The following is a 24943-nucleotide window of genomic DNA, read 5'->3' as shown; positions in this document are numbered from 1 at the left end:
ACTCTCCACTTTCACTTTCATCAAGAGGCTTTTGAGTTCCTCTTCACTTTCTGCCATAAGGGTGGTGTCATGTGCATATCTGAGGTTATTGATATTTCTCCCGGCAATCTTGATTCCAGCTTGTGTTTCTTCCAGTCCAGCGTTTCTCATGATGTACTCTGCATGTAAGTTAAATAAGCAGGGTGACAATATACAGCCTTGACAAACTCCTTTTCCTATTTGGAATCAGTCTGTTGTTCCATGTCCAGTTCTAACTGTTGCTTCCTGACCTGCATACAAATTTCTCAAGAGGCAGATCAGGTGGTCTGGTATTCCCATCTCTTTCAGAATTTTCCTCAGTTTATTGTGATCCACACAGTCAAAGGCTTTGGCATAGTCAATAAAGCAGAAATAGATGTTTTTCTGGAACTCTCTTGCTTTTTCCATGATCCAGCGGATGTTGGCAATTTGATCTCTGGTTCCCCTCCCTTTTCTAAAACCAGCTTGACCATCTGGAAATTCACCGTTCACATATTGCTGAAGCCTGGCTTGGAGAATTTTGAGCATTACGTTACTAGCGTGTGAGATGAGTGCAACTGTGCGGTAGTTTGAGCATTCTTTGGCGTTGCCTTTCTTTGGGATTGGAATGAAAACTGACCTTTTCCAGTCCTGTGGCCACTGCTGAGTTTTCCAAATTTGCTGGCATATTGAGTGCAGCACTTTCACAGCATCATCTTTCAGGATTTGGAATAGCTCAACTGGAATTCCATCACCTCCACTAGCTTTGTTTGTAGTGATGCTTTCTAAGGCCCACTTGATGTCACATTCCAGGATGTCTGGCTCTAGGTCAGTGATCACACCATCGTGATTATCTGGGTTGTGAAGATCTTTTTTGTACAGTTCTTCTGTGTATTCTTGCCAGCTCTTCTTAATATCTTCTGCTTCTGTTAGGTCCATACTATTTCTGTTAATTTAGAACAAATGGGAAGACTGGTGGAAATGTAACATGGTGCAGTCACTGTGGAAAATTGGCAGTTCCTCAAAAGGTTAAATGAAGAATGATCAATGACCAAACAATTATACTCCTAGCTATATAGTAAAAAGAATTGAGTTCTTTTTAACTTTTGTCAAATTAGAAAATATGGAATAGTTTTAATAAGAAAAATCTTTGTTTGAACTCAAACAAGTAGATGTACATGAATCTTCATAAAAGCACTGTTTACAATGGCATAAAAATGGAAACAACTTAAATGTCCATTAGACAGATGAAGGTATACTAGTCTTTTCAGAAAATAGTGGCTATTCTTTTTTGATAGTACACAAGACTTAGTAAGTAGTAACTTAAAAAAAGACTAGTATCTCCAGCTCTTGGAAATTATCTAGTTCATCAGCATCGGTACATAGTCATCTTAGCAGCAGCAGCAGCAGCAGCAGCAGCAGCAGCATCTATCCATCTACCCATCTGCTTATCTAACAGCATTTTTCTAAATTTTTGGACGCTCTTTTAGATTATTTTTCTTTGATTTTATTTGTGGATTTTTTTTTCTATGGATGCACTTTTCTGAAAAAGATAAACTTATGTGTCTAGGCTGTAGAAGTAGTATTACACATACTGTTCCAGGCAACTGTTAGATACTGGAAATATAGCAATGAAAAATCATTTCTGCTCTGATGTTTTAAATTTACCTTAGATTGTTTGCTTGAAATACGCGTTTTCAATTAGTAGTAAAGCTGTATAATTTATAACTCTAGCAGATGGTAGATTAAAAATACTTTAAAATAAGTCGTGTTTGAAGATTTTTCTAATTAAAACTATTCCATATTTTCGCATTTGACAAAGCTCAAAAATGTAGAGAATAAGTTTCAACAGAAGTTTCGTCATGGCTTGATTAATTTAAAAGATTTTTTTTTTTTTTTGAAGGGGGATAGTTTGGGAAAGAAATGATAAATAATGTAAATGTTACCTCTACTATTTTAATACTATTGTTTATTATTTCTGAATTTTATGAAACAAATTTTGCATCTGAAATTTACTGATTCAGCTTTGTTTAAATTAAAGGGATATGGGCCAATCTGAAAAAAATAAAAATGATAGAACAAACTCTTTAAAAATATAACAAAAAAACAACTTTTGCAAATTGTTGCTAGATGTCTTGCCAGTTTTAAATGATCCAAGTGCAATTATTTTTATTTTAAGTTTATGAGTGAAGCCAAGGATTGCTAGTAAAGTACTATCTTTTCTGGTGACTTTTATATGTTTACTTTTAAATTTGAAATTATTCTAGTAATGTTTCTATTAACTTCACTAATGAGAAGAATTGTATTAAATTGAGTCAGTCAGAATAGGCATTTTATATACAAAACTTTTATAGACTTTTTGGGTGTTATTTGTTATTAGTCAATATATCTTAAATTTAAAGCACTTTTGTTTCTCTAAGGGAAATATGTTGATATTTAGGAGGAAAACATTAGAATTCATTGTTCAGCTTGGGTTTGAAGAATGTATGGAATTAATTTGTGGTTCATAGCTTGGTCAGAAAATAAGGTCATGTTTCTGCATTAGCATTCTGAACAGTTGATATCAATCCAACAAAAATCATGCCAAATTAAACGTAGCATTTAAAAAGTAATGTTGAAAATTGTTCTTGTAATGTTTGCGTCCTTTTAATCAATTAATTGCTTTTTTGCTACAATAACTAGACAGCTGAAGGACAATCAACTAAAATATTCAATTTTACTTAAGCATTTTAGATTATAGAACTGTACTTTGAAACGGCAGCATTGTGTATACCAGTTCTAGGAGCATCCAAGAAATAAAGCCTTATGTAAAAACTTATTGTTGTAAAATTTGAGAATAATTTTTTGATTCCTAAGGTTATCAAGAGGTTATCATGTTTAGAATTGTGGCTTTTCAGTTCAGTAAGTTCGATATGACATAAATGTAAATTTTTAAAAATGTTATCTTTGATTTTGCATTTAAGTTCAAAGAATATATCCATTTCATAAGAATAAAGGTGACTTTATTAATCATTAGTAAGCATGAATTATTAGTAAACATGAGCAGAATACCTTTGTTTTTTTAAGTAACATCTTTATTTTGGAATAATTTTAGATATATAGGAAAATTCAAAGGTGCTTAGTACAGAGAGTTCACATACATTTCTTACCCAGTTTTCTGTATTATTAATATCTGACACTATCACAGTACATTTGTCAAAACTAGCAAGCCTGTGTTGGTGCATTACCCTTAAGTTACAGACTTTAATTTCATGACTTTTTTTGTAACATCATCCAAAGCAGGGTACCACATGGCATTTAGAAAGTTTCTTTTAATAATAATTTCAATTATGTAATTTTTGAGTATGTAGAAATAATATGCCGTGAGTTTCAGCTAAGTGAGCGTGCATATACATACATACATATATATATATATACATATATATATATATATACAGTTTTGTTAGCATCTAGGTTAATCCTTGTTATGGAGCAGACGCTCAGTAAGTATTTGCATGCTTGAATGAGTCTGTGGCACATACCATGAGATTACATACTTTGAAAGTAAAGCGCTTGGATCTGTTTCTCTCTTAGAACTAAAAAAGTTTTGTTGAATCTGTGTTTCTTCACAGCTTTCTTTAAAAGTGCAGATTGGTAGAAATCTTAGAAATGATTGAACTAAAGCTGATTGAATAAATTAGTAAAGATAGAATGAGTTTAAAATACACATAAATTTTTCGCAGAATATATGAACCATTTTATGAGTATGGAACTATTATAGCTACATAGCTTTTGCCTTTTTAAGCAATATTATTAACAAAAAGGAGTTAAATAAAAGTAAAGTATTTATATTCTCTGTATGATCTTACTAGACTAGCATTTCAACCTTTCTTTATACCATGCATAATCTGTTACAGCTGTTTTTGTTGCACCTGTTTTCCTGCTTAATAATTAAATTTCCCGAATCTTAAAATTGGCCTTGTTTCCATCAATTCATCATAATAATGACAGTTTATTGCCATTTAATACTAATTTGACTTACTTAATATTCTTATATTGTTTCATAGCTTACTGAAATGCAAGCCGAGAGTAGTTACTACAGCCCTCAAAAAGTAAAATCTAAAGAAGTATTGTGTTGGGAACAAGAAGGAACTACAGTTGAGGTAATCCATCAACATTGAATGTACTTTCAGAAATCTTTGGAATGGTCTTTAAGGTTAATATTTAATAAATACAGGGTTTTTTAAGTCATTTATTTATTTTTTAAATTATATATTTAAAATTATAGCTTTGTATTTCTATTTTGGGGTTCAGTAGTATTGACTGAAAAAAATATTCTTTACTGAAGATTTTACTGGAATATGCAACATTAGCTTATTCTTTCATTCTTTCGTTTGACTTGTATGTAATGTTCTTCCAGTGCCAGTCATTGAGGATACAAAGGTTTCAGGATACAGAGACAACTTAGATGCTTCTTTTTTTAATAGGGTTTGTAATCTGAGGAGAATAAATTTGGAAAGGTCATAATCCTAAAGATGTCTCAGCTGATTTAGAAATTCTACAAGGAAAGCCTGTAACATTTTTGTTGAAATCCAAATTCATAATCCTTCTTTTCCTTCTATAGGCCCTTATGATGGGAGAGCCTTTCTTTGATTGCCAGATTGGTTTTGTAGGTTGCAGAGCCATATGCCTTAAAGGAATTATGGGCGTTAAAGATTTTGAAGAGAATATCAATAGACGTGAAACCGTAAGTCAAAATCTCCCTGTTTCTCCATTTTTTTTTTTTTTTTTTGATAGAATGCAGGGATAATGAGGTGCTTATTGAAGTGTTTAACTATACCAAAAAAATCTGTGAGACTGCATATATCTTTGGCTTCAGAGAGGAACTTTACTGTTTTCCCCTGTAAGAAATTATAGAGCTCAGGGGAATTGAGAAAGTTGGTAGTACTTAACACCTGGACAGTAGTTCCAAATTCTTTCCAATTCATAAATGTTTCTTCTTTCTTGTTTATGGCAGCTACTTGGAGTTCCTCTTTGGTTTGTTAAAATGTTCTTTGCCAAAATAGGCAGTGAAAATGAAGACAGCATTCCTTGTCTTTTTATAGGACTTCAAGTTGTAATAATTTCTGTTGACTACTGAATTGGTGTTACAAAACCAACGTTTTATTTTCTCTAACAGTTTTCCTCCTGTTCAAAAATTTTGCATTTATTTCCAGGAAGCCTGTTTCTTCCTTTGTGGTGAAAATTTGAGTATAAAAGGTTTGACATACCTCACAAATTCATTGTTTGATTACCGAAGCCCAGAAAATAATGGTACTCGTGCAGAATTTATCTTGGATGCAGCTACTCATAAGGTCAGAGCATGTATTTTTGAGCTGAATTCTAGGTTGTGCTGGGGTGGAATACTTGTGCTTGCCATGTTTCTTTCCCAGTAATCTATTCTATTCTGAATGCTAATTGTTCATTCAAACATCTAGAATATATTTATACAGCTTCTGTATCTATTAGTTTATTTATCCATTCCCTACTGTTAAAATAGTCATGGCAGAAAGATGTAGAATTATTTCTTTTCATTTCAGTTACTTTTGAAGTATGGAATTAATGAAAAGATGTGAATAATTTCACATTTTACTGTTTGTTTGTCTTAGTCTTATTTGAATTTTTCATATAAGATTATATTAATGTACTTTTTATGGAATAAATTTAAAATTTAAAAAATGTACCAAAAATTAGTGTAATAGACTTAGTGATTTACACTGCTTCTAGACTTAATTTTATAGTTGAAAGTAAAGAATTTAATTTTGACCTGCATAATTAACATACATTTAAAGATATTTTAGTATTTTTTAGTGTTTGAACTGTTTCATATAAGTGTGCTGAAATATTAATGATTGACTCTATTTGAGAGTATATATTAGACAGTTTTGTGATGGTGATAAAGGTTAAGACCACACTGCCCTACTCCATGGTAGGTATTCATTAACCAGACATTTTTGACTAAGTGGTGAAATTATCTAGTAGTATTATAGATGTCCTTTTGTGTGGTCTACAGGAGAGGTAAATACTGCCTTTTTTAGAAGTAAATTCTTTGGGTAACCTCTGTTCTTCTTTCTGTTTTGGTGATCTTTTGAGTTGGTACATATTCTCCATAAGGATGTATGTCTGATTCTTGACCTGTCAGGTTTTTAACCCAGTAGTCTGTGCTATACAATGTGTGTTCTGTTTGCTTTGCTTTGTTGGCAGGAGACATACACTGAGATAGCTGGAATGCAAAGGTTCGGGGCATTTTACATGGATTACCTGTATACAATGGAGAACACCACTGGCAAAGGTACTGGTTTCTTTCTTTTATGTTTGCTTTTGCTTGAACAACAAAAATAGGACTTCTTTAGCATCAATTGGTCCTAGACTAATTGCACTCTGTAACATCAGAGTTATCTTTTGTTACTTTGGGGAATAGTTTAATGTCATGTTAGAATTTTCTTAGATTCTTAACATTTTTAGTCCTTTCTTTGTGCTGATTGAAAATACTATATTTTGTATTATTAACTAGAATTAGTTTTTAATATGTACCACATATTAAAAATTCTGATACATCAAATTTCATGTTGTCAAAGAGCATGAACATTGCCTTTTCTGTATTTAAATACATTTTGGAGGTTATATAGATCTTTTTATTAAAAAAGGAGCTTGTTGTTTGAAACAAAAGTAGAAATATATTTATCTGGAAATTAAGGACACAGTCTTATTTTATTATGTTTCATTCATTATATTAACAATCAAATGATTTCAGAAATTTAACTATACTATGTTGTGCTTATTATTCTGACTCTTTTTCATATTGAAAACTTAGTCGAAATAGGGTCACCATGTTTTGTTAATTTTTCATATTTTAATACATGATCTCTTTGTGTTAGATAATAAATTAGATATTATGAATGCAAAGAAGAACAAGGCATTTCTCAAGAAAGCAATAAATAGTATTTATGCACTTAAATAAATGATTTGAATATAGCATGTTAGAGATAGTAATATAAACAGACAGCTAAAGAGGTCTGAGTGAGAAAGGGATTACTTTGTGGTGTTGAAGACTTCACAGAGGAGTTGATCTTGAAGGATTGTTAAGTTTTGTTAGATGGAAACAGAAGGCAAGAGCAGTAATTTTCTGCTTCCTCTTTTCAAAATGGATTTCTAAATGTTGGTGTTCTCATTGGTCAAATCTTGGATTCACTTCTTTCCCTAAACTCTTCCTGAAGTAATCTTTTCTTTTTCATGGATTTGGGTACCTTCTATATGTTGTTGAAGCCCATATTTGTATTTTTGGTCCATACTTACTCTTTAAAATGTAGAATTAAATATATGCCATGCACAATTGACACTTTCACTTCTGTGTTTCATAAATATCTCAGAATTGAATGTCAAAATTGAATCCTTGATACTCTCATGGCCACAGTCAATGGGATCACAAGGTGGACATGATTGAGTGACTAACATACACACACATACCCACCTACTACTTTTCCCCTATTTTCATGATTCTGTTGCTCTTGTATGCTCAGTCGTGCCTGACTCTTTGTGACCCTATGGATTGTAGCCCTCCAGGCTCTGTCCATGGAACTTTCCAGTCAAGAATACTGGAGTGGGTTGCCATTTCCTACTCCAGGAGACCATCCCGACCCAGGGATTGAATCCACATCTCTTGTGTCCCCTGCATTGGCAGGCAGATTCTTTACCAGTGCACCACCTGGGAAACCCATTTTCATGGTTTTCTTATTGGAATATTTTTACTTGCTCTCTTTTAGCTGTGCAAGCCAGAAATCTGAGAATCATCCACATCACACTCTCTCTCGTAACATCTAGAACATCCAGAACATTCAGAACATTTCATCACATCTTCTCTATAGACTCTCTCTTGAATCTATCTTTTCTTAAGTTCTACCATTAATGCTCTCATCCATTCTTTTATCATCTCTAGATTCTAGTAGCTTTTTCACTGGCTTTCTCTTTCCACTCTTGCCCTCCTATGATCCATACTGCAATCAGACTGGTTTAATTCTGTGCTTAAAATCCTCACTGCCTTCGCATTGCTTTATTTAAAAATAAAATTCAAATAGTCGACCCACTTTTGGTCTTGAGTTACTTGGTAGACAGTGATAATCATTACAGAAGACAGAGACAAAAAAGGAAGATTTTTGGAGGAAAGGATGTGTTTTGAGGTACCCATGGACATTGGTAGAGATGTTTCAGGTTCTCCCATTACAGCATTGGTAGGAAACTGCTGGTAATCCAAAATGGTATAAAATGAAGAAGCAGTTACCTTAGTGCAGACCTTGTTAATGGATGCACGAAATAAACGGAGATAAAGCTCAGATACTCAACAGACACAGTTCACAGCTATGGCAGCTTGATACTGAGATTCTGTATGTAGTTCCTGGGAAGGGAGCTTGCTGGAGCCCCCTCTCCATGCTGGGGCTGCCTGTGAAATGCTTTGCTGAGAGACAAATGGTGAATGCTGTTTTCACCTTTTTATGTAAAAGTAAAAATTCTCTTCAGATTTCTTTTGATTAGGGGAACAGGTATTAATGTAGAACTTCTGTAAAAGAAAAATGGCCTAAAGCTAACTTTTGAAAAGCAAGGGATAATTGTATATAAAAGTGCAATTCCAAAGTCTCTGTTCTAAGAGCTTGGCAAATTTTAATTGTATTGTAGTTGCCAAAAGTAAGCTGGTAGGTTTCTTCTTGTTTAGTGTGGTATCTTCTGCAGGTGCTGTGTCTTTGGTATTTTCTGAGCAGGTGAAGTTTGAAGTAGTCTGCCTTTCAAGTAAAGGAAACCTCACACTGAAAATTTTGTTATTTGTATGTATTTGTTTCTAAAGTTTTTAAAAGATGGACACATGATTTTATATTTACTTAGGATGCATATTTATTTTCTGACTGAGATGCTGGTCGTTTGTTAACTTTTGAATTTTTCATTTACTTCATTCCTGTGAATAATATGCATTGTTGTATAATCTTTTAACTTTTTAAACAAAATGTTAGGTCATAACATACACACAGAAAGGTTCTGTACGTTTGTGTACAGAATAGAACAGCAAAGACGTATAAGCACCTGTGTGTTTCCCACATGCGTTGAGTAACAGGAGATGTCAACACTGCGAGCACCCTGTGTGTTCCTCTTCCATCAAGTCTTCTCCTTCCCTCACTGTGGGAAACTGCTGTTAGATTTGTGGTCATTGTTTTGGTTTACTGCTTACACAGATACTTTCTCAGGTGTGTGAGCAGATAATTTTTTTGAGAAAAAATAATAAAAATCCACTGTTAATTTAACTTGTGAGTGTCACATGTACATTAAAGATATGTTCTTTCATTCACCCAACAATCTGTTCATTTATTCGTTGCCTGCTTTTTGGTAGCTGCTTTCATGTTTTTTTTTCTCATTGTGAATCTATATTCATTTATAATATGGTGATGGTGATAATAATAGCTAGTATTTGTTGAATGGTTTTAAATGGAAAGCACTCTTCTAGATGTTTTACGTATATTAGCTTATTTAATCTTTGTAATAACCCTGTAAGGTAGATAACAATATTCCCATTTTCCAGATAAGAAAAAAGCCAGTCCTATACAGATTTCATAACTTGGGGGATTTAAACCCAGAAAGAAATGGCAACCCACTCTAGTGTTCTTGCCTGGAGAATCCCAGGGACAGGGGAGCCTGGTGGGCTGCCGTCTATGGGGTCGCACAAAGTCGGACACAACTGAAGCGACTTAGCTGCAGCAGCAGCAGCAGCAGTTTAACTCTACAGCTTGCATTTGTTCCTGCTCTGTTCAGATTTTCTTCTTTCTTGGATTACTTGAAACAGGAAATTTGTGGAATTTTTAGTATTTATAAACCTAAGGAAAATATTTTGAATTCTCAAGAGATTAATTTTGAATTCTTCAAATAAATATTTTACCTAAAATTCTTGGTTTGTTGTGACTTGACATTTATTTGTTTCTGTAGTTCAAATTTGGCTTCCCTTGTGGCTCAGATGGTAAAGAATCTGTCTTCAATGTAGGAGACCCGGGTTCAATCCTTGGGTTGGGAAGATCCCCTGGAGAAGGGAACGGCTACCCATTCCAGCATTCTGGCCTGGAGAATTCCATGGACTGTATAGTCCACGGGGTCTCAGAGTCAGACACGACTAAGTGACTTTCACATCTGAGATGAGAGGATGGAATAGAAGAACGTGTACTCATCTTCTCCTGCACGAACTCTAAAATTGCAACTCGCTGCTGACCAACCATCGACAGGAGAATGTTGCTGCTGCTGCTAAGTCGCTTCAGTCGTGTCCGACTCTGTGCGACCCCATATACGGCAGCCCACCAGGCTCCCCCGTCCCTGGGATTCTCCAGGCGAGAACACTGGAGTGGGTTGCCATTTCCTTCTCCAATGCATGAAAGTGAAGTTGCTCAGTCGTGTCCTACGCCTAGAGACCCCATGGACTGCAACCTACCAGGCTCCTCCGTCCATGGGATTTTCCAGGCAAGAGTACTGGAGTGGATTGCCATTGGCTTCTCCGAGGAGAATGTTGGATCCCACCAGAAAAATATACCTGACTTCCAAGGGCAAAGGAGAAGCCTCAGCAAGATTGTAGAAGAGGTGAAATCGCGTTTAGAATCAAACCCCATATCCACCAGAGATTCTCAGAGGGCTCAAACAAAACCTTGTGTTCACTAGGAGACTCCGTAGAGACTGAGCCAGACCTGCCTTTGAGTGTTTGACTGTCTCCTGTGGAGGTATGGGTCAGCAGTGGCCTGCCCCGGGGGCAGGAGCCTGGGTGCAGCAGGCCTGGGTAGGGCGTAAGCCCTCTTGGAGGAGGTCGCCATTAACCCCACCATAGAGCTGCCAGAACTTACACAGGACTGGGAAATCAGACTCTTGGGGGACACAAACAAAACCTTGTGCACTCCAGGACCCAGGAGAAAGGAGCAGTGACCCCACAAGAGACTGACCCAGACTTGCCCGTGAGTGTCTAAGGGTCTCTGGCGGAGGCGTGGGTTGGCTATGGCCTGGTGCAGGGTCAGGGGCACTGAGTGTGGCAGTGCACGCATGGGACCTTTTGAAGGAGGTCGCATTATCTTCATTATCTCCACTATAGTTTGGACAGCACAGCCCCTGCCCATCAACAGAATATTGGATTAAAGATTTACCCAGCATGGCCCTGCCCATCAGAACAAGACCCAGTTTCCCCTCAGTCAGTCTCTTCCATCAGGAAGCTTTCATAAGCCTCTTATCCTTAACAGAATGAAAACCACAATCGCAGAAAACTAATCAAATTGATCACATGGACCACAGCCTTGGCTAATTGAATGAAACCATGAGCCATGCTGTGTAGGGCCACCCAAGATGGATGGGTCCTGGTAGAGAGTTCTGATAAAATGTGGTCCGCTGGAGAAGGGAATGGCAAACACTTTAGTATTCTTGCCTTGAGAACCTCATGAACAGTATGAAAAGACAAAAAGATTGGACACTGAAAGTGAACTCTCCAGGTTGGTAGGTGCCCAATATACTATAGGAGATCAGTGGAGAAATAACTCCAGAGAAGAGACGGAGTCAAAGCAACAACACCACCCAGCTGTGGATGTGACTGGTGATGGAAGTAAAGTTCGATGCTGTAAAGAACAATGTTGCATAGGAACCTGGAATATTAGGTCCATGAATCAAGGCAAATTGGGAGTGGTCAAACAGGAGATGGCAAGAATGAACCATCGACATTTTTAGGAATGAGTGAACTAAAATGGGCTGGAATGGGTGAATTACCTCAGATGACTGTTATATCTGCTACTGTAGTAAGAATTTCTTTTCACTTCAGAAGAAATGGAGTAACCCTGAGTCAACAAAAGAGTCTGAAATACAGTACTTGGGTGCTGTCTCAAAAATGACAGAATGATCTCTGTTCACTTCCAAGGCAAACCATTCAATATCACAGTAATCCAGGTCTGTGCCCCAACCAGTAATGCTGAAGAAGCTGAACATGAATGTTTCTATGAAGACCTATAAGACCTTCTAGAACTAACACCCAAAAAAGATGTCCTTTTCATTATAGGGGACTGGAATGCAAAAGTAGGAAGTCAAGAGATACCTGGAGTAACAGGCAAATTTGGCCTTCGAGTACAGAAAGCAGCAGGGCAAAGTCTAACAGAGTTTTGCTAAGAGAACGCACTGGTCAGAGCAAACACCCTCTTCCAACAACACAAGAGAAGACTCTACACATGGAAGTCACCAGATGGTCAATACCGAAATCTGATTATATTCTTTGCAGCCAAAGATGCAGAAGCTCTATACAGTCAGCAGAAATAAGACTGGGAGCTGACTGTGGCTCAGATCATGAACTCCTTATTGCCAAATTCAGACATAAATTGAAGAAAGTAGAGGAAACCACTAGACCATTCAGGTATGACTTAAATCCCTTATGATTATACAGTGGAAGTGAGAAATAGATTCAAGGGATTAGATCTGATAGACAGTACCTGAAGAACTATGGACAGAGGTTTGTGACATTGTACAGGAGGCAGTGATCAAGGCCATCCCTAAGAAAAAGAAATGCAAAAAAGGGAAAATTGTTGTCTGAGGAGGCGTTACAAATAGCTGAGAAAAGAAGACAAGCGAAAAGCAAAGGAGAAAAGGTAAGATATGCCCATCTGAATGCAGAGTTCCAAAGAAGAGCAAGGAGAGATAAGAAAGCCTTCTTCAGTGATCAGTGCAAAGAAATAGAGGAAAACAATAGAATGGGAAAGACTTGAAATCTTTTCAAGAAAATTAGAGATACCAAGGGAACATTTCATGCAAAGATGGGCACAATAAAGGACAGAAATGATATGGACCTAAAACGGAAGCAGAAGATATTAAGAAGAGGTGGCAAGAATACACAGAAGAACTATGCAAAAAAGATCTTCATGACCCAGATAACCATGATGGTGTGATAATTCACTTAGAGCCAGACATCCTGGGATGCGAAGCCAAGTGGGCCTTAGGAATCATCACTACATACAAAGCTAGTGGAGGTGATGAAATTCAGTTGAGCTATTTCAGCTGTAAAAGAGATGCTGTGAAAGTGCTGCACTCAATATGCCAGCCAATTTGGAAAACTTCAGCAGTGGCTACAGCACTGGAGAAGGTCAGTTTTCATTCCAATCCCAAAGAAAGGCAATGCCAAAGAATGTTCAAACTACCTCACAATTGGATTCATCTCACACGTTAGCAAAGTAATGCTCAAAATTCTCCATGGACAGACTGGCAAGTCCTTCATTATCCTTAGGCTAACTGGATATTATCTTTACTCTTAATAAGGATAGCCAAACATTCAGGGGGCTGGAATTACCAAACATATCGAGGTGGGCATGAGTAAAATACCTTGCTGAAAAGATGCAGCTAAAAGTCAGTCACAGTTTTACCTTTGAGATAAGCGACTGACATCTAAATTTAAACTGCGTTATAATCATGTTGCATTATCTGAAAAAAAAAAAAAATAGAATCCTCTAGACTTCATTGTTTTAGAGACAATCTGATGTCTAAAAGAACCGTCTTCTTATGAAGTGACAGTTTTTAAAAGAAGCCTAGTAGCTCCTGCAGGACTCAAAAGCAGGATATTTGCCTTGTTTTTGAATATTTTGATTTGCAACCATAGTCATTCTGATTATCTTCAAGTTGCCTCATCCTAACAGGTTTAGGTCTAGAAATACCTGGTTTATCTATGGAAAGTGATTTTTTTTTAATGGTAATGTTATTTTCACCTAATATGTAATGTGATTCAGTATTATTTATGTGTATCATAAAATATGTTTTAAGATTAACTTTGTATGTTTATTTGTGACATTTCCATTTGTATATAGTCATCTTGTTAAGAATGTATGAATAATAAATTTAATTTTTTTTGTATGTGGTACTGAAACTAGAGATTGAGCTGGACTCCTTTTTTCTGAAATGAAGGAAATGTATTTTTTTTTAAATTTTATTTTTAAACTTTACAAATTGTATTAGTTTTGCCAAATATAAAAATGAATCCACCACAGGTATACATGTGTTCCCCATCCTGAACCCTCCTCCCTCCTCCCTCCCCATACCATCCCTCTGGGTCGTCCCAGTGCACCAGCCCCAAGCATCCAGTATCGTGCATCGAACCTGGACTGGCAACTCGTTTCATACATGATATTTTACATGTTTCAATGCCATTCTCCCAAATCTTCCCACCCTCTCCCTCTGCAACAGAGTCCATAAGACTGTTCTATACATCAGTGTCTCTTTTGCTGTCTCGTACACAGGGTTATTGTTAGCATCTTTCTAAATTCCATATATATGCGTTAGTATACTGTATTGGTGTTTTTCTTTCTGGCTTACTTCACTCTGTATAATAGGCTCCAGTTTCATCCACCTCATTAGAACTGATTCAAATGTATTCTTTTTAATGGCTGAGTAATACTCCATGGTGTATATGTACCACAGCTTTCTTATCCATTCATCTGCTGATGGACATCTAGGTTGCTTCCATGTCCTGGCTATTATAAACAGTGCTGTGATGAACACTGGGGTACACGTGTCTCTTTCCCTTCTGGTGAAGGAAATGTATTTTTGAATAAGTTATTAAGTGTATGTAGATGGAGAATTTTTGTGTTTAACTAAAAGTAGTAAAATGCTAGAATGTTTTGCTTTCCTATTTTTGTTTGAATAAACATAAGACTCAAGAATTGAAATTTACTGTATGTTATCACTTAAAATAGTGAATTTATATATTAAAACCAAATATTTAATGTAAGTGTAGACATACTGGATAAAAGGAAATACCTATAGGTTGAGCCAAGATTTTCTTTAGAAAACAACCTTGGTTCCTCTTTGATATATGGGCAGATAAGGGATTGAGGAAGTTGGCTTCCACCCTTGGAGCATGGCCATAGTGATTTTATTCTGGAAAAAGTTCAAAGTGGGTAATACCTGTTGTTTACTTCCATGGTCATTATAAAACTCTCAAGTCACCTTTGAATATGTAGTTTTAAGCAATCAATTTTTCAGTGAAACTTCTAGCATAAAATGGTAGTAAAATGCAACTTCTTCCAGAATCTGACTTCCCAGTCAACCTAATAGTATTGTGTGCAGAATTACTGGGTATAGGCCAATTAAATGTTAGAGAATAATTTTTCAAGAATTTTAGTTTTATGGCAGATCTTATAAGAATAAATAGATAGTAGGAATAATTGGTTTTTAAAGTAACTGGTTTCTTTGTTGATAACATCTCATTTGTATAAAGAAAAATAGATCAGCAGGGTTCTGTGTATCCACCTGATGTAGAATTGTTCTTAAGGCATTAAGCTCTAAGCTGTAAAGATAAGAGTAATGTTAGAATACACACTTGATATATCTGATTGATGCTTACAATATTAATATGAATTTTTGCTTCTTGTAGGTTCTGCAAATCAACAAGACTTTTCTTCAGGGAAGAGTGAAGATTTGGGAACAGTTCAGGAAAAGTCTACCAAAAGCCTTGTTATAGGTCCTCTTGATTTTCGCTTGGATAGCAGTGCAGTACACAGAATTTTAAAAATGGTTGTTTGTGCCTTGGAACATGAATATGAACCATATAGTAGACTAAAACCAGGTTTGTTTTGGCTTAATTTTGAATCTCTTGCAAGTTGATTTGAATGACGCTTCCCTAGTAGCTCAGATGGTAAAGCATTTCACCTGCATTGTAGGAGACCTGGGTTTGATCCCTTGGTCTGGAAGATCCCCTGGAGAAGGAAATGGCAACCCACTCCAGTATTCCTGCCTGGGAAATCCCATGGACAGAGGAAACTGGCGGGCTACAGTCCATGGGGTCGCAAAGACATGACTGAGCGACTAACACACACACGCAAATACAGATGATATATTTAAAGTAAGAGCTAATAAAACCTTCAGCCAAAGATTAGTGCCTGTAAAATCACGTAACACAGTGCCATAAATGCTTGGTATGTTCATGAATTCTTTTTTTGCAGCTCGTTTGAGTGTGTGCTCCATGTCAGTCATACTGATGAGTGATAGGACAGTATACCATTCAGTATCATAGTAATCAAAGTCTTTGCCCCAACCACTAATCCTGAAGAAGCTGAAGTTGAACGGTTCTTTAAAGACCTATAAGACCTTTTAGAACGAACACCAAAAAAGATGTCCTTTTCATCATAGGAAACTGGAACGCAAAAGTAGGAAGTCAGGAATTACCTGGAGTAAAGGCACGTTTGTTCTTGAAGTGCAAAATGAAGCAGGGCAAAGACTAACAGAGTTTTGCCAAGAGAATGAACTAATCATAGGAAACACTCTCTTCCAACAACACAAGAGATGACTCTCCACATGGATATCACCAGATGGTCAATACCGAAATCAGATTGATTATATTCTTTGCAGTGGAAGATGGAGAAGCTGTATACAATAAGCAAATGCAAGACCAGGAGCTGATTGTGGCTCAGAGCATGAGCTCCTTATTGCCAAATTTAGACTTAAATTGAAGAAAGTAGGGAAAACCACTCGACCATTCCAGTATGACCTAAATCAAATTGTAATTGTACTATAATTTGTACAGTAGATGGTACAGTATGAAGTGACAAGGAGATTAAAGGGATTGGATCTGATAGAGTGCCTGAAGAACTGTGAATTGAGGTTCATAACATTGTATAGGAGGTGATGATCAGAACCATCCCCAAGAAAAATAAATGCAAAAAGGCAAAATGGTTGTCTGAGGAGGCCTTACAGATAGTGGAGAAAAGTAGAAAAGTGAAAGGCAAAGGAGAAAAGGAAAGATATAACCATCTGAATGCAGAGTTCCAAAGAATGGCAAGGAGTGATAAGAAAACCTTTCTAAGTGATCAGTGCAAAGAAAGAGAGGAAAACAATAAAATGGGAAAGGGTAGAAATCTCTTCAAGAAAATTAGAGATACCAAGGGAACATTTCATGTAGAGATGGGCACAATAAAGGACAGAAACAGGATGGGCCTAACAGAAGCAGGAGATATTAAGAAAAGGTGTCAGGAATACACAGAAGAACTATACAAAAAAAGATCTTAATAACCCACGTAACCCTCACGATGTGATCACTCACCTTGAGCCAGATAGCTTTCAGTATGAAGTCAAGCGGGCCTTAGGAACCATCACTATGTACAAAGCTAGTGGAGGTGATAGAGTTCCAGCTGAGCTATTTAAAATAATAAAATATGCTATTAACGTGCTGCACTCCATATGCCAGCAGGTTTGGAAAACTCAGCAGTGGCCACAGGACTGTAAAAGGTCAATTTTCATTTCAATCCCAGAGAAAGTCAGTGCCAAAGAATGTTCAAACTACTGCACAATTGCACTCATCTCACACTCAAAAGTAATGCTCAAAATTCTCCAGACTGGGCTTCAACAGTACATGCACAGAGAACTTCCAGAGGTTCAAGCTGGAATTAGTAAAGGCAGAGGATCCAAAGATCAAATTGCCAACATCCATTGGATCATAGAAAAGAGAATTCCAGGAAAGCATCTGCTTCATTGACTACACTGAAGCCTTTGACTATTTGGATCACAACAAACTGTGGAAAATTTTTCAAGAGATGGGTATACCAGACCACCTTACTTGCCCCATAAGAAATCGCCAACTCGATGCACATGAGTTTGGGTGAACTCCGGGAGTTGGTGAACTCAGAGAGGCCTGGCGTGCTGCGATTCATGGGGTCGCTAGGAGTCGGACACGATTGAGCAACTGAACTGAAGAAATCTGTATGCAGGTCAAGAAGCAACAGTTAGAATGAGACATGGAACAATGGACTGATTCCAAATTGGAAATGAAAATGTCTAGGCTGTGTATTTTCACCCTGTTTATTTAAGTTCTTTGCAAAGTACATCATGTGAAATTCAGGCTGGATGAAGCACAAGATGGAATCAAGATTGCTGGGAGAAATATCAATAACCTCAGATATGCAGATGACAGCATCCTTAGGGCAGAACGTGAAGAGGAGCTAAAGACCTCTTGATGAAAGTGAAAGAGGAGAGTGAAAAAGCTGGGTTAAAAGTCAACATTCAAAAAACCAAGATCATGGCATCCGGTCCCGTCACTTCATGGCAAGTTTGTGGGGAAACCATGGAAAGAATGACAGCCTTTATTTTCTTGGGCCCCCATTCAAATGCAGATGGTGACTGCAGCCATGAAATTAAAAGACACTTTCTCTTTTGAAGAAAAGCTATGACTAAACTAGATAGCATATTAAAAAGCAGAGACATTACTTTGCTGACAGTGTTCCCTGTAGTCAGAGCTATGGTTTTTCCACTAGTCGTGTATGAATATGAGAATTGGACCATAAAGAAGGCTGAATGCCAAAGTATTGATGCTTTTGAACTGTGGTGCTTTAGATGACTCTTGAGAGTCCCTTGGACTGCAAAGAGATCAAACCAGTCCATCCTAAAGGAAATCAACCCTGAATATTCATTGGAAGGACTGATGCTGAAGCTCCAATACTTTGGCCACCTGATGTGAAGAGCTGACTTATTAGAAAAGACCCTAATACTGGGAAAGATTGAAGGCAGGTGGAGAAGGGGATGACAGAGGATGAGATGGTTGGATGGCATCACTGCCTCGATGGACATGAGTTTGAGCAAGCTTCGGAAGCTGATTATGGACAGGGAAGCCTGGCATGCTGCAGTCCATGGGTTCTCAGAGTTGGACACTACTGAAGGACTGAACTGAACTGAGGATAGTATATACAGAAAATGGTGTCAACATCAAATGCTGTGGAGGATGTGAAGAAGGCTAGATTACTGATTCATTGCTGCTAAGAATAAAATGGTATAGCCACTCCTAAGAACAGTTTGACAGATTTTTAAAAAACTTAACATGCAGCTGCCATATAGCCAGCAACTGCATTCCTGAGCATTTAACATAGAGAAATGAAAACTAATGTTCACACAAAAAACAGTATATAACTAATTTTTATCATGTTATAGCCAACACTGGTAGGTAATCCAGGAGACTAGGGTGACTGTTTCATGACGTTGTCTTACACCCAGAATTCCTTATATCTTGTTTTCCTGCCATCTGAGGTACACCTCTCCTGCATGCTCAGTATTGACTCAACCTTACAGTGTCTAATTTTAATCAGTATCACGTGGGGTAAGAGAAAATATTAGGTATGTAGTTTCATTTAATGACATGGCTCAATCATCTCATTGACCCAAACTTAGTAGTGTGTCCTTGTACACAGCAGCCAGGGAGGCTGGAAAATATGTTCTCTAGAAGGAGTCCATACACTTGACTAAAAATTCAGATTTTTTTTGTAAAAAAAAAAAAAGCCATTTGCAATCTCTTCGACAGTTGGATTATGCTATATACACACATACATACACACATGCATATATGTGTTTATGTAAAATGAATTATTTGAAGCAGTTTATCATTTCAGAAATAGGCCCTATGTAAAGAAACTGCTGCTAATTGACTTTATGCATGCAGTTCTCACTCTGAGTAATCAGCAGTTCTCTTCCACTCTTTTTTTTTTTTATTACTTATTTCATTGAAATGTAATATATGTACTGGAAAGCACACAAAATCTAAGGGTAAAATTTTGTGAATGTTGTAAACTTAGCCACATCTATATGATTAACCGTTCAGGATATGGAACCTTACCGGCACTGCAGGATACTCCTTGCCCTCTTTTGATTATTACTCTGACCCCCAAGGGTAACCACTCTCCATACTTAACCTAGATTTATTGTGCCATATTTTATTAAAAAAATTTTTTTAAAATTTTATTTATTTTTGACTGTACTGGGTCTGTCTGTATTGCTGCATGTTGGCTTTCTCTGCTTGCGGCGAGCAGGACTATCCTTCATCATGGTGTGCAGGCATCTGACTGCAGTGGCCTCTCTGGTTGTGGAGCACAGGCTCTAGACATCCAGGCTTTAGTAGTTGTGGCATACTGGCTTAGTTGCTCTGTGTCGTGTGGGATTTTCCTGGACCAGAGATTCAACCCATGCTCCCTGCATTGGCAGGCAGATTCTTAACCACTGGAGCGTATGTATCTTTTGGCATATTTTAGAACTCATGACTACGTAAGCACACAGTGTATACTCATTTGTCCGTGACTTTAGTTTACATTATGTTTGTGGTATTCATTCTCTTTTCCTTTTAGTATCCCCTTTTTTGAATATACCAAAGCTTGCTTATCCATTTTACTGATGATGAGTTTTTGGTTAGTTTGTAGTTTTTGGTTATTATGGTAGTGATGCTACCAAAATTCTAGCACATCCCTTTTGATAAACATATGTATTCATTTCTGTTGGGAATTTAAGAGTAGAATCACTTAGGTGAAGTGATTATATATGTTACCTTTAGTATGTATTTCCAAACTATTTTCCCAAGTGTATGTCAGTCAGAAGTGCAGGAGACCTTTAGTTGCCCTTGATCAGGGGTTTGGTCAGTTATGACTTACTGCCTCTTTTTGTACAGCTCATGAGTTGATAATGGGTTTTGCATTTCAAATATTGGAAAAAATACAAATAAGGTTGATATTTTGTGATACATGAAAACTATATGAAATCTAATTTTCATTTTTTATAGATAAAATTTTATTGGAACATAGTCATACTCATTCAGTTATGTTTTGTCTGTGGCTGCTTTTGTATACTGCAGTGGCAGAATAGAATAATTGTGACTAACTAAACTAACACACAAAACCTACAGTATTTTCTTTGTGGCTCTTTATAGAAAAACTTTGCTGGTGCATATTTACCAACTTTTGTATTCTTAGACTTTTTCGTTTTTGCTTTCAGTGGATGTGTAGGGCTACCACATTGTTACATTATTTGCGGTTATCTGGTATCTTAATGATGTTAACTAGCTTTTGATGTAATTTTTGGCCATTTGGATATGTTATCTTTTGTTTATTCAAGGATTTTTTGCCCATTTTTCCATTGAATTATTCATTTACTTTTGATTTTTAGGTGGTTGTAAATTTTTTAGTAGGTTGCAGGCACAAATCCTTTGTACAGACACCTGTGTTTGTCTGTCTATCTGTCTGTGACAAGTATTTTCTTGTAGTCTATGGCTTGCATTGATATTATCTCAATGGTATTTTTATGAAAGGAAGCTATGGTTCTTTTAATGACAGATTAAGAATTTTTTAACATATTTAATATATATTTAAAAATAGAAAACATACATTCTTATATAGCAAAGACATACATTTTCTAGAGCAAAGTAATTTATTCTCGTTAAAGGAAGCACTATTTTATAGCTGCTTCATTGTTGAAAAAGATTTGACCTTCAAATTTGGAGAACTAATTAATTTGTTAGTTAACTAAGGAAATTATTTAAAAATAATTTTTCATTGAATTTTTATTATTTCATTTTAGATATTAAGGATGAAAGAGAAACAATGCTGAATCCTGAGGAAGTGGCATCTTTGGAGGAATATATTCCTACTCGACATACAAGTGTTACTCTCCTCAAATGTACCTTCACAATTTTCATGGCTGAATTCAATTTGCTGGATCATTTGCTACCTGTTATTATGGGGGAAAAGGTATACTTTGTCATTCACGACTTGTTTTCTCATATATGCATATTGTTGGTCCTGTGATATTGTAAGAGTAAGCTGTGTAAAAGAGTATCTTTTATATAGTTATCCATGATGATGTTAAGCGGTGTAACTATGATTGTTAATTCTTAGGAAATAAGATGAGATGGTTAGATAGCATTGGTGACTCAATGGAGGTGAATTTGAGCAAACTCCAGGAGATAGGAGGATGGGAAAGGACAGGGAAGCCTGGTGTGCTGCATTCCATGAGGTCACAAAGAGTTGGACATGACTTAGTGACTGAAAAACAACACATATAAATAATTAGATAGGTTAACCTCAAGCCAAAGCTCTATGAAGAAATGTTGAAGCACATGGGCATAGATATCAGATCGTGTATAAGCTATGACGCCTTCGAGCACTTTGCTTTATATCTAATCTCTAAGCCTTGTTTTCCTTTTCTGAGAAACAAAAGAAAATTATAAGTTTTCATTTAGGCTGATAGTCTTCCACTAAAGAAGCAAAAAGTCTCAGATAGATTCAGATAGTTAATTACTTACATAGACAGCAAAAGCAAGTCAGTAATCATGTCAGCTCATCTTGTCCCTTTCAGGACAACCCTGAATCTAGGGCCCACCTGACCTTCAGCACACATGGTAGGGTACCTTGTTGACAGGGATTCTGTTCCAAACTGCAGCCAAGCAGTTATATAGCCTTACAGTGTACTCTGAAAGAGTAGATGGAGAGCCCCCTGAAGGAGGGATGCTAATGAGAAACTTTCCCATAGCAGCATTTCTCAAGATGAGAAATTGAGTGAGAAATGATCTTTTAGCAGTTCTATTTTCCCCTGTTTTTGATAATATCACAGGATGCTCTGCCATTAGGTCTCTTGTGGTTAAGCCTTACTTTGTGGTCTACTTGGATTTTAAGATTGCCAGGGTGCTGCTTAACAGTTCCCCCAAAACACCTAGCTCCTAGAATGATTTAGAATATTAAATGAGATAATGTGTCTAAACCATTTTGCACATATTAGGAACCCAGTGATTATTACTGTGTTTGTTAACACTTACTTATTAGATGCTTAATATTTTAGGTCCATAACCGATGTATTGCTTTCTGAGTCTGCTATATACATATAAAGTATTATCTGTTATTTTTAATTTATTACTTTGGGGGATATATTTCTTTTCATGGTGACATAATGATTGCAGAAATAAAAATTGTCCTAACTTTAAATCAGAAGAGCTTGTGGAGGTATGGCAAAGAATTAAGATGCATTAATTTCATTTTGTGTATTTGATCTCTGTCAGCCACTGGTAATTTATTCATCGTGTTGCTGGGTAAAGAGATCATCTGGGAAAATTTTAGTGGAGAAAAATTAAAATATGATAGTATAGACTTGGATTTTAAAGTAACTATGATTAATAAGTTGAAGAAAGAAACAAAAAAGAAGAGTTCATAAGATTTCACTGCATTAAAAAAAGAACAAAGTGAAATTCTGGAACTGAAAACACAAGCTAGAAAAAAGAGGATGAAAAAAGATACACAATTTAATTGCCAATCAGAAGAAGGATAGAATGGCTATTTTAGAATCAGAAAATGTAGAGCTTAAGATAAGAGTTATGAGTAGAAATAAAAATAGTCATTCCATATGATAAGTGTTGACTCAAAGAGTGAACAGTAGATAATTATCAGATGATATGTTGAATGAAAGAAGCAGACATAAGTATATACTTATGTGTGATTTTGTTCAAGTGAACTTGATGGACAGACAGAACTAATCTGTGATGATTAAGGTGAGAACATTGGCTGCCCCTGGTGGGGCCCTACTAGTGTGCTTGAAATGTGTGGTGATTACATACATGGAAATTTGTTGAGCTGTATGTTTAAGATTTGGATGCTTACTGTATATTATATCTCAGTGAAGTGAAGTGGCTCACTTGTGTCCACCTCTTTGTGACCCCATGGACTGTAGCCTGCCAGGCTCCTCCATCCATGGGATTCTCCAGGCAAGAATAGCGGAGTGGGCTGCCATTTCCTTCTCCAAGGGATCTTCCCGACCCAGGGATCAAACCCGGGTCTCCCACACTGCAGGCAGACTCCTTACTGTCTGAGCCACCAGGGGATCCTATATTTTAATAATCCAAAATAAAGTCCTTTAATATAGTAATTGCTCAATAAATGAAGGTTTACAAATTATTTGTGAGTCAGAAAAGAAGAATTATATGTCCAGCTTAGTTTTAGGCACAGTGTTCCTCAATAATGGCACTGTTGACCTTTTGGGCTAGAGAAGTGTCATGTAGCACTTACCATCTTTAGCCAGTGCCTGCTAAATGCCATTATGGTTCCCCTATTCTTATGATGAAAGACGGACAAAACGATTAAATTGCTCTTCCCATATATTTTCACATACCTTTGGCTGGAGGTCATACTGTTCCTCATTGAGAGTTACAGGTATGGAAATAAGTTCAAGGACCATAGTTGATGGCTTGCTAATGAATTTCATACCCTGGATGTGTGGAAATTCATCTGCATTTACTCTGAAGCTTAGAAAAATTCTGTTAGCACTAAAAATTCCAAGCCTACCTTGAGATTCTTAGGACTTTATGAGCCTTTAGCGTGTTTGCTATTAGTAGATATAATACGGATCAGAAATTTTTCTGTCCTACAGACTTTGCTTATTGTCAGTGTCTTTCAGGTTGTCTAGAGTAGTCCACTTAGTCCTTTAGTCATCTAAATGTGAATAAAAGAAAGAAGAAAAAAACTCTGCAATATCTGGGATTTGGGGGCAAATTATCAAGTTAAGAAAATACTTTTAATGTACTGAGGCATGTAGTTTGAATATTCTAATTGACTGAAAAAATAAAAAGCTCTAGCTAAAAGGGTATTGATAATTTTGCAGTAAATAGGCCTTCTTTTAAATCTTTTTTATTTTTCTTAAATATTGGCACAACTTGAGTACTTAAAAATAGAAGGTGTTTCTGTTTGGTTATGGTAAGAGAGTCCCATAGGAAGGCATCATTTCTAGGATAATTTGATGTCACTGGATTATTTGTCACTCTGAAGTGTCTCTAGAGGACATGGCATACCAGTTATTTCTCTGGAAATATTAAATGATCATTATTATTTTCCAGAACTCAAGTAACTTCATGAATACTACAAACTTCCAGTCTCTCCGGCCTTTGCCTTCTGTTCAGATATTGGTGGATAAAATTAATCTGGAACATTCTGTGCCGATGTATGCTGAACAGTTGGTGCATGTGGTCAGCAGCCTTACTCAGCCTTCTGATAATCTGCTTCATTATTGCTATGCACATTGCTACCTTAAGGTATGAAAAGTGAATTTTCTTGTGTATTAGTATGTGGTTGGCTTTTGGAGAATCAAATACATCTTTTAAAAAAAACTTTTTTTTGAG

General features: G+C 36.5%; 1 protein-coding gene across 35 annotated transcripts in view; it reads left to right on the top strand.

The window, feature by feature from the left end:
* VPS13B (vacuolar protein sorting 13 homolog B) overlaps positions 1–24943 on the top strand; it is an 804527-nt gene that overhangs the window by 86532 nt on the left and 693052 nt on the right. For all 35 annotated transcript variants that reach the window (XR_009740672.1, XM_061438325.1, XM_061438316.1 and 32 more), the window contains 7 exons: positions 4044–4139; positions 4601–4723; positions 5193–5330; positions 6220–6307; positions 15416–15607; positions 21364–21533; positions 24662–24856. Coding sequence is in view for 34 of the 35 variants with exons in the window: in XM_061438325.1 (XP_061294309.1) it covers positions 4044–4139; positions 4601–4723; positions 5193–5330; positions 6220–6307; positions 15416–15607; positions 21364–21533; positions 24662–24856 (1002 nt within the window). In the remaining variant the exon portion in view is untranslated. The remainder of the gene's footprint in view (positions 1–4043; positions 4140–4600; positions 4724–5192; positions 5331–6219; positions 6308–15415; positions 15608–21363; positions 21534–24661; positions 24857–24943) is intronic.

This window comes from Bos javanicus, chromosome 14 (assembly GCF_032452875.1).
Source record: "Bos javanicus breed banteng chromosome 14, ARS-OSU_banteng_1.0, whole genome shotgun sequence".
NCBI lineage: Eukaryota > Metazoa > Chordata > Mammalia > Artiodactyla > Bovidae > Bos > Bos javanicus.
Note: the sequence above shows the minus strand (reverse complement) of the source record. Positions and strands in the feature narration are given on the sequence as shown.